Source organism: Anopheles arabiensis, chromosome 3, assembly GCF_016920715.1.
Source record: "Anopheles arabiensis isolate DONGOLA chromosome 3, AaraD3, whole genome shotgun sequence".
Taxonomy (NCBI): Eukaryota; Metazoa; Arthropoda; class Insecta; order Diptera; family Culicidae; genus Anopheles; species Anopheles arabiensis.
Genome location: NC_053518.1, coordinates 36,668,452 through 36,679,148, shown reverse-complemented (window position 1 = coordinate 36,679,148; position 10,697 = coordinate 36,668,452). Strand labels below are relative to the sequence as shown.

Here is a 10,697-nt window from a genome sequence, read left to right as displayed (position 1 = left end):
GTCGAACCAATCCTGATTTCCCCTGAATAAAAACAATCAACAAACAGAGCTATCAAATGTAGCTTGAAACATCAACATCAAAGATAAGCCATTCTTATGTACATGCATGAACAATCTTTACTCATTACCATGTACACAGCATCGCGCTTAGCAAAAGACATGCTAATCAGAGATAAACAGGTTCATCACCTTCCGAAATGGTTCCAGAAATGAAATGTTCCTCTCGAAAAAACCCCCCTATTACTCACGTCACTCTCGTCGTCGCGATCATGAATTCTAATGAGCCAAAACAAGAAGAAGCCCGCGAACTGTTGCACAACATAAGAAATTAAACAGTTTCCTCTTTAATTGCGCCACATCAAGCAAACGTTGGCCATGGTGGCCATTTTGTTCGATGAACATGTTTCGGGGTTTTCTCCTTTTATTTTATTCTTCCTTTGTCCTTTCTTTCTTTCTTTCTTCTTTTCTTTCTTTTTTCTTTTCTTTCTTTCTTCTTTTCTGCCTCATGCTTAAAGGTTTTTGTTTTTGCTTTTACTTTTTTTGCGAAGATATCAGTTCCAATGCTTAAATAGTGCTAATTTATGCATTTTGGAGTGATACATTTTAAAACAGCATTTCTTTCTAAATATTTGACCCTTCTATCGGGCGCTGCTAGAGAGTATCTCCTGTCCTGTCCATACTTTCTCCTTCACAACCAATCAAATGAAGATACCAAACCGGACCTTTTGCTGATCGAAACAAACCATTGAAACGAAAAATTGTAATTAGCGCTAAATCAAAACAGACCGCCGCTGGGGTGGTGGGTAGAGTAGTGTAGTAAAAACTCACCCCCTCTTCGTCATGTGTAGTGTCGTCTTCATTGACAGAAACGTGTTTGAATGTGCGAATGAAAAAGTTTGCCAAACCGGGGAATCCCAGTACTGTTGCGCACGGCATCAAGCAACGAACAGGATAGGAAGAGTGCAATGCACCATGAGAAGTACGGAAATAGAAGTGTCAATCCTAGCATGCAATGACAATACATTACACATGTAGATGTGAGCATGTATCCTTTTCTCTCTCCCAGTCTCTCTCACTCTCTCTCTCTCTGAATGGTATTTACACAAAGTCAGTTGCGCGTCACTTGTTTAGCTGATGCGTTGTAATTGACTTTTCTCGCGTACGGGTGGAAGAAATGGCGATTGAATAAAACAGGTTTAAAATAACGATTCTTTCTTTGATGCTTGTAGCCTTTAAAGTCATCAGCTTCAATCGAAGAATAATAAAGACAATACAATACAATACGGAACACCTGTTTTTTTGAAGATTTTCTCACCTTACAACATCACATTGAAAGTCCCTGGCGATTTAAAGCAAGTGTCCTCCCTCATTTTAGCAAACCAATTAATATACAATAAGTCACAACGATATCTAAAACACGCTAATGCGATCACATCAGTGAGATCATCTACAAACGCAATGCGCAACATCGCGTGGGAACGCTGCTTGCGGTTGAATTTCACAACAAAATCTGCCAAAAAGACATCATCTCCCAAAAAAAACGGCATCAAATCTCACTCATTACTTAACAACTGCCACCCAACTTGACCTTGTGCCATACATAAAGCACTACAGACGTTCTGTGAGAACCATTCATCCCCCTCATTGTGTCGGAAGAGTCGCGGCATCTCCCGCACACGAGCGAAATTCCCACGCAAAATTACCTTCCCTTTCTTTCACGATTTCCCTATTTCCAATTTCTAGAAGTTTCCAAAAACCAGCACAACACAACCGAACCCGTTTGAAAGCTGAGATTAAAAAGTTTTGTGTTTTATTTTTGGCTTATTGTCTTACACCACACACGCACGCACGCACCATCACAAGTGTCACCACCAAAGGCATAGATTAGAAGTAGTACGGGTGTCCGAAGCCGCCACCATATCCACCGTACCGGTAGCCGTATCGGTGATAACCGCCTCCGTATCCATAGCCGGGGTAGAATCCACCATATCCGTAGCCGGGATAGCCACCGCCGTACCCGAAGCCGGGATAGCCACCGAACCCACCGCCCACCAGCCCAACACCGACGCCAATGCCGACACCGCCGAATCCGATGTGACGCTTCGATCGTTGACCTTCCGCATCGCTGACCGGCTCCGGAACTGCGGCAACATTCTGCTCTTCCACCGGCACTAACTGCACCAACTCGACCGGTTCTCCTGCCACTGCTGCCGCCGCCGCTGGCTGAGGATTAGCTTCCTGCGATTCGGCGGGGTATGCTACGGCCAGGCTGGCAATCACGGCCAGCACGAGTAAGCTGTACAGCGTCTTCATGTTTGTCTGTCGGAAGTGCGTCGGAAGTGACTTGTTAACCTGGTGAAAAGAGATGTTTTCGGGATTAGGCGCGTGAAGTAGAGACTTGCAAGTGTAGTAGGCTTTGAGTTGCTATCCAATATACTGGCAACGAACTGTTCCTATTCAAGATAAGATCTTGATCACTTAACGTGTCCGTCACGACTGTTATTTAAATCTGGCCAGGGTATGGTACCTCCAGACATTCTTGTTCTCACTTTGGCACAGCCTGACAATGCTTTTTTCAAATTGCCGTACATCTTCTAACAGCAAAAATCCGCTATTTCCCTGATGTAATGTGGCGGGAACGTTCGATTAGCACAAACACTGCAACTCCCAGCTTACTGTGTTTGCCCCCTTCACGACCGGACACGCCGGTTAGCACCTCACGTCACGAAAACGGCAAAAAACACACTGTCACACTGTCACGCTGTCACGCTATTCTAGAACCATCTATAGATGGCCTACTTTTCTAAGGGTGTCCCCCACGAAAGCACCAAACACACGCTCAGGGCTGTGGCTTACCTGCTTAAAGAGCAACAACGAACAAACAACCGTAGTGAAACTTTGCTTTCCGCGGTTCCGCGCGCTCGATGGTTGTGCACCGTTTGATCGTCTCCCGGTGATGATCGCGCCGTTTTTATATGTATATCGAATCCAAGCGACACCCCAGGAGCATGGACCTTTTGCGTGCCCAGCGCGTCTTGTTCGTCTTCCACGCGAAGATCTGGGGAGGGCGCAGAATGGGTGGGGGGGGGAAGCTGACTCGCCCCATTAGGCTCCGGTCTCGCCGAGCAACACGTGAACCAGCAGCAGCAACACCAGTGGGGAGAGAACATTTATTTCCCATCATCTGTCTCCGGCGTGGAATGCGTGGTTCAGCCCCAAAAAAGAAACGAGAGATACAAAACAAAAGCATTTGTTTCTTTTTTCGAGGCCTGTTTAACACATTTTGAGAACGACGACGGCGTGTCTTTAGCAGAAGCAACCGACGCAGAGGCGTCGGCGTCGAAAAGTGCCAGTGCGGCGCAATTCTGCGCGACAACAGCATCCGTGTTTTGTCGTTCGATTAGGATGGATGGATGGTGATGGATTTTAAGAGTTTATCTGTGACCAACTTTGTGGGATTTCCCTCTCTCGGGCGGGTGAGTAAGCGAACGGTTCTAAGCCGTTCATTTCCGTAAACAGTAAATACGGACGGGGTGGTAGCTTCTAGTGTTGTCGATCGGTAACCTTAGAGTAGGGCTTCAGGGGAAGAGATAACAACACACTTTGACGTCACGAAGCAGCTATTTTCCGTACAAAATGGCAGAATACATTTTAATGGAATGCGTTACATTAGAAGTGGAATGCCAAACTATGCCTAATGAACGGGACATTAATTTGATCTTCCATTGTTTGATCTTCGCTGGGTAGTGCCTGCTGTAGGAAGAGGTGAGTTCAAGATTAGATTTGAACGCAAAATGTATCCCTTTTTTGTTGGAGACATTGAAAGGATGCTATGAAGCAATGTCAATTCGTATGTTGGACGATCTTCTTTCTTTCTCAACTTAATAAGATCACCCTTCTAGAACCTTTGTTTCCTTGCGATCGGTAAACATTGGAGTTCAACCACGATCGTTCACAGTACCTCAAAAAATCATCACTCTATTTCCTCATACCAAACTTTCTAATCGGTATGCAAATTAAATACCCGACTGGGGACTACTTTCGAATACCAGACAGACTAAGAAATACCTCTCATTTTGCAGATCAACAAGCAATATGCTAACGTTCATGTTTATTATCAGTCATCTCATCCATCCATCTCGAAATCGGCAGCATTCTTCTTCAAACGTACAGCCCTCGATTGTAGTATCCTCCCAGTTGGCCACCGTAACCGGCGTATGGAGTCTGGCCCACGCCCGCATTCCATCCTCCAGTGTACGGGTAGCTGCCAACACCCTGACCACCTACCAGCCCATTATAACCGAACTGCTGTACTCCAGCGGCAGGATAACCGGCAACTCCGGCACCCGACCCAAAGTATGCACCATTGCCTACACCAGCAGCAAGACCTCCGTAGCCACCCGCCGTGCCAAATCCAGCCACACCTGCACCACCGTATCCGTTCAGACCACCGAAGCTGTACGGATTGTACAGGCCCTGCTGACTGTACGGACTGTACAGTGGGTTATGATGTCCACCGTACGGGTGATAGCTGTAACCTGAGCCTGCAAATGCATGCAAAAGATCGTTGAAGATCCCATCTCTTTTGGAAAATGTAATTCCCTATATCACTACTACTACCACTACTAACCGAAGTAGCTCAATTCCCGGGAACGACGCTCCGGAACACTTTGATCGTCACGCAGCCTAACCTCCAGGGGTTGCAGGAATCGCGCCAGCGAAGAGTCCTTAGAGTCGGCAATATCCTCGCGATCGGTTGTCGTGCCCTGGCACAAAGCTGCAGCGCCTAGCACAACAAGCAAAACACTCACCGCGGATCTCATCTTGAATGGACGGGATGTTATCTGATTTGCGTACGAAAGATGTAATGTCCACCGTAACACCATAAGCGTCCCTTAAATAGGAGGTTTTTGGGCAGTTGTGGCTAGATCGGTCGGCCAGGTCTGGTGACAATTGCACTTCGGGACTTTAAACAATGCAACACTTTGTTCCTTGTCCATTACATCATCCGCAAGGGTCATAAAAAGGTACGCAAGCTTTAGAAGGTCCAACTTTTCCTTTCAAGGCTGGACATTGTTCTGGCCGTTGTTGTTTTTGGCGCGTTCATGGCTCATAAATGGCTGAAACAATGCAATGGTTTTAGGCGTTTTATGTACCAAAAACCCCGGGCGACTGGGGTTGGGCCAGATTTCGGCAAAGTATCAAACACCACTTATACGCCGACACTTTACAAAGCCTAGTCATGCATTAGGGCATTCGCTTGTAGTTGGGGGGGGGGAGAGAGGAATAGCTAGAAATAGACCACGGCGAGCGCAATAACCTCGCCGCGAACGCGCAGTGCCGCGTGTGTGGTTAGGGTTTGTTAAACCGCTAACCGGTTTCTTATCCGATCCGTTGTCCCTTTTGCCACGATCGAGTCTCCCCCTCTCGGTACAGGGTGTAGGTTCATAACATTGACATTGGATTGAACCACCTTCGGGGAGGAAGAGGAATGCTAAATGAACCTGATCATCGGGGGACAGTGTGACTCATCCCATTGGATGGACATTCTAAATTAGCAAGTTTATCGCCCAGCAGCAGCAGCAGCAGCAGCAGCAGTGTAATATCATCATGATGCAGCAAATTCAAACCAAACGCTTTATTTAGCGTATTACAGAATCCGATTCCGAATCAGAACGGAATTTACCCGAAACAAACACAACAAGCACGAAAGCGACAATAACAAAAGCAGCGCAAACACGAGTTTCGCAGTTCGGGGCAGTGTTTTTGGCAGTCCCGACCGAAGCACGATGATCGTTTGTCGAACAAACAGGAAATCAACACAAAAAAAAACGAACAAATAATTAGGAAGAAAGATATCAAAACAAAGCCAAAAGTAATGCGAAACTTTAGTTCGCTCCATAAAAATACCTTCATGTGTGTGTGCTTAATTAGTGGAGAGTTGTGGTGTGCAAAGAAGCCACGTAAACCATTAGCATGGAGCACATCACCATCGTCGTCCAACAATTAATTGCGAGATTAACAATGTTGGGCTGGATGGGTTGGCCGGTTCTGTTTGCATAAAACCGAAACTAATGCGATACAATCTTTACTTACACACGTCAGCTGCTACATAGAAGGATATGTGACTTTTCTGTGGAATTCAAGGGACGGCGCGGCACAACGATGTGGACCGTTTTAATTTACAATTGTTTAAATGTATGTGTTATGGGTTGTAGAAGTTACGGGAACGTTCCTTCTTCCTTGGAGTTTTGTTTTTATCCGATAATCGTTTTTTTTGTTTCGTTTATCCAGCCAAATTGGTTGTTACATTAAGAGGGAAAAGGCGTAACGTGATAATCATATTCAATTTACACAAGTTCTTCTTTTGCTTTCATACAATATACTATCGTCATGATGTTTGGTCTGATTAATAAAAAATATGTTTAAAAGTATGTAAAAGAATAAATAAATATATTGGATTGTTGAGGTGCTTTCGGAAGCTTCCTCACCTAGCAAAGACTTGACTGACTGTATAGTTGTACTGTATGCTAAAGGAAAATGGGGCAAAATGTCCACCTTTCATAAAAAAATGGAGAAAATATGACCTTTCTCTACAATTTGTTTGTGTAACTTTGTGTAAATCAATGTTTCTTTTTATAATGTTTAAACCAAAATATACAAATGTTGCAAACCTTGTGCCAAATGGGCTAAAATGCTTGAAGCAAATTGGGCTATATTTTTTTCTATTTTTATTTAAAGTTTAAGTTAAGTAACTACATGCTATAGCCCTACATTGGCAAATAAGCATCAAATGATTGATCGGAAAGGAATTTTATTTTATAGCTTTACCTCGCCCGGATACTCGAATAAAACGGAGAATGAGTCAAAGTATATATTTTATCACAAATTTCTGATTTTTTTATAAAGTTTATATTATAGTTTGGTAAAACCTAGCCAGTTTTTATTAACTTCATGTTTTTCCAATCAGAATATTTGAAACGGGCCATGAATTATATCGTTTTTTTATGAAAAAGTGCTCTGATTACCGTTTTTTTACAATTATCCTCCTCAAAACGCAACATCACCTTTGCATTGAACTGCCATTTCTCAACGGTACGGATAAACGGACAGCCGGATGGAAGGTATCCGGATAAACGACGGTCCACTGTATTTTATTTCGATTCGGTTCGAGTCAAGAGAACTTTAACTTCAACTGCAAAGTGAACTTTTCATACAAATTGACTCACAAAATGCATAAATAACATTATTTAGTAGCTTTGTGATATTTTTATTTCATTGAAAATCTGTAAAAGCATAGATGGATGCAACATATCTTGTGTTTAGTGATAAATTCAAACAAGTATAGATTAAACTGCTGTTTAGCACGCCCATATCGCAACACATTCCCATACACAATCAATCTAAAGTCCTACCTTACATTAGATTAGAAACTAAGACCATTCCTTAGTTATCCATTGAATGTAGCAAATAAATATATAAATAAATAAATATATAAAGTCTCTGTAAATATGTTGGTCATTGCGCTAAAGAAGAGAAAAAATTAAGATCAATAAAAGCATGGAAGCAATATGTGGTTGACATCAAACACTTTTCTTCAGCGATGAGGTGTTACTGTCGCAAAAAAAACTATTTCGACATTCAAAAAATAAGTTTAAATTCGATAAGGATTTCAAAAAGATTCATAACGTTTGGTAGAACTGACGTATAAGTATGGACTGGAAAATGTTCAACAGGAATACAACCAACAGCTCGTGAAAGAGGTCTGCCTTCAAAATTTGCCTTACGACAAGGCCGGACCAAATACAAGATTGAATGGGAAATCCAAGCTAACAGCTATCATAGCATAGGGCCCAGTAAATGTCATCATTTCTGATCTCTGACGTATCATATTAAATGAATATTCGTCACTAACGCACAGGAGATCAAAAGCAGAGGTTAAAAGTTTACTTCATCGAAAGAAACACGAATGAGTGTTACGAACACATAATTGTACTCAAAATAACAAACAATTATCAATTAAATAAGAAATGAGGAATTAGTTGAGAAACTTTCTATTACTTCCATCCTCCAAACATACCAAATATGAAGAAAACTATTTAAATAGTCAAGGGCGTCTCAATTTGAATCAACTTTACGAAAGACACAAATTTTAATAGATTATTTAACAAATCTCCAAATAAGCTCAGTTACAGTAGCTTATCGAAACATTAATTATGATTTGGAGAAAATAAGCAATAAAAAGGCGAAATAGTCCCGCTAAAAAAGGGACGAAGTCAGTGAAGTATTTCGAACTTGAATATATCAGACATTGTAAGAAATCTACATTATTGGAGTATGATTTTCATGATGTCATTTTGATTATGTTTATACTGAATTTACAAAAAAAACGAAAATCTTTAAAATATTAACAATTGCACCACAAAGCGCCATGATTTATTTACTACAATAGAAATTCACTACGCTTATCAAACAAAAAACTCACACCAATTCCCACTGGTCTCCCCCAAAATGCACGACACAATCAACCCTCAGCCTGCACTCCGAAAGGGCGGAAAACCATCACCCGCTGCTGGTCACTCATTCTCAACCGAAAAGCCCGGAACGTGAGCGATCGTTACGATCGTAGCAGTCACACTTGCAAAACTTCCCCGACCGGCTCACGTACCGGCAGTTGTCTCGGTTTCGGCCCCAGCGGCCACCACTCCGATCGCTGCTCCGTTCGTCGCTCGAGCTCGAGCTGTGGCTGCCGGAGTGATCGTCCCGTCCAAAGACACGCCCCAGGACCTCCCGCACATGATCGGACGTGGTGTGCTTGGCGACGGCAACCTTCGCCCCAGTTTGCTTGCCAACATTACCACCCACTTCTATTGCGGATGAAATGTGTACAACGGCGGTAAACAATAGAAGCACACCGATCAGTGTCCAACGTCGTGATGGACCCGAAACTAAACGGAGAACGGCGGGACGTTCCATTGGTTTGTGCAACGGCAAAAGCTCCAAATTTAACTAATCGAATGGCCGGAGCGGTCCGTGTTTTATGGTGCTTAGTACTGTTTGGTTTGCGTGAATCCCCATTTTAATTGTTCGCTATTAGGCTAAGAGCGTAATGCATGAAGATCGGACAGATAGGTGATCATTACTGTTCACTATTGGTATGTAAGGCTACAATAACCTTGGCAGAATTGTACAGCATCAATATTAGGCCATGATTCTACTGACCAATTATTCTAAAAATGATTGACGAGTGTGTGTGTGTGTGTATATATATATATATATGAAACTAAACCGCTGCGATCAGTGTCATGCAAAAATGATCGTTTTGATTATCTTTTGACCGTTTTCGAATTGGGCGAGGGAACTGAGTTTTCTGATATAACGTCGCCGTCGGATTTTAAGCATTTTTCTCTTCAAATACACCACCTGCTTCGTGTATGCATGTTTCAATCCATGTTTATGCTGAGCTTACCATACGCAAGCTTTAATTATTTTCATCAAAATCTAAATCAAGATCCCATGCTTAACGATCTCCACCATCTACTCATCTCATTGGGAAATATAACTATGTTTAACTGCTTCAACTTCCGCCACAATTCTTAACGATTACATCCCAGCTGAAGATCACCAATGCAAGGTTCATGGACATCGCGGCCCAGTTCAAGGGCGCAGCAGCTTAGCCATGATCAAGGTGTCAACGCCTTAAGCAACGGTGAGTCAGACACATAGTATGGGTGGGGTAATGTGACAAAGTGAGCAATCGGCTCGAATGAATCTCATGATCTTAAATGATTCAATCTGTTTCTCCAGGACCAGAAATAGAGACAAGCATAAATGCTATCATATTACATCAAAAGATCAGCAGTCAGTGAGAAGATTGTACTGCAAATTCTTCGTTGGGGGATGATGTAAATCTAATAAATACATGTGATCGAATAACAATTTATCTAATTATGTTGTTGATGTCAACAGAATTGTAACATGAAGCACGCATTGAACCGGAGTTTTCCGGTGTTGGCCAAGTTCTATTTCAACTAATTAGTACCTTACTAATTTGCTCGATCATTAACCAACCAAGGAAGATGATGATGACCAAGGCATTAATTGTTTTTCTTTGTGTATCTGTTATTATAGAAACCTATGCAATCTTTATATTTTTGATTGAAATTGGAGACTTTGCCACATAGGACAATGCCATCGTAACGTGTACAAAACCTGAAATTACATTAACATGTTGAAGCACTCAGCATGACACCAACTTGACTGACCGCTTGAGGAATTGACGATAGATCCGTCTATACATTAGAAACAAAACGGTTTTCCCAATTTATTTATAGATTTGTTAGCATAACTTCAAATTTGATACAGTGCCTTGCGGCCTAGTTCTTATCTATCAGGGCAAAAAGAGCCAAATAGTTCAGGAGGAGCTCATAGTGAAGCGCAACCACCTTCCGGAAGCATTAACTATGCCGTGTTTGTCCATTCTGATGGTTGTAATCCAATATCCACTATATCCACTATTTGAGATCGGGAAGCTCATGACCGATCAATAACAAACCTTGTAGAATGTGTTAAAATCAACTATGTATGATCATTAGAATATCCCAGAAAACGCGGGATTGATGGTTCTGCTGAATAAACCTATCATTTGATTTCGTATACTAAACGTATTCCGCAACTGCTGTTGTGAGTTCTAAAGC

General features: G+C 42.4%; 2 protein-coding genes across 2 annotated transcripts; both read right to left on the bottom strand.

Moving 5' to 3' along the window:
- Positions 1 to 1,788: 1,788 nt before the first annotated feature.
- LOC120904210 (glycine-rich cell wall structural protein-like) lies at positions 1,789 to 2,983 on the bottom strand. The gene is made up of 2 exons (XM_040314032.1): positions 2,857 to 2,983; positions 1,789 to 2,352 (listed from the first exon to the last, which is right to left on the bottom strand). The coding sequence occupies exon 2, from the start codon at positions 2,311 to 2,313 to the stop codon at positions 1,885 to 1,887; it is 429 nt and encodes a 142-aa protein (XP_040169966.1). The 5' UTR covers positions 2,314 to 2,352; positions 2,857 to 2,983; the 3' UTR covers positions 1,789 to 1,884.
- A 910-nt stretch (positions 2,984 to 3,893) lies between these two features.
- On the bottom strand, positions 3,894 to 5,151 carry LOC120902678 (glycine-rich cell wall structural protein 1.8-like). Its single transcript, XM_040311639.1, has 2 exons — positions 4,631 to 5,151; positions 3,894 to 4,544 (listed from the first exon to the last, which is right to left on the bottom strand). The coding sequence occupies exons 1-2, from the start codon at positions 4,884 to 4,886 to the stop codon at positions 4,162 to 4,164; spliced, it is 639 nt and encodes a 212-aa protein (XP_040167573.1). The 5' UTR covers positions 4,887 to 5,151; the 3' UTR covers positions 3,894 to 4,161.
- Between the last annotated feature and the right edge of the window lie 5,546 nt (positions 5,152 to 10,697).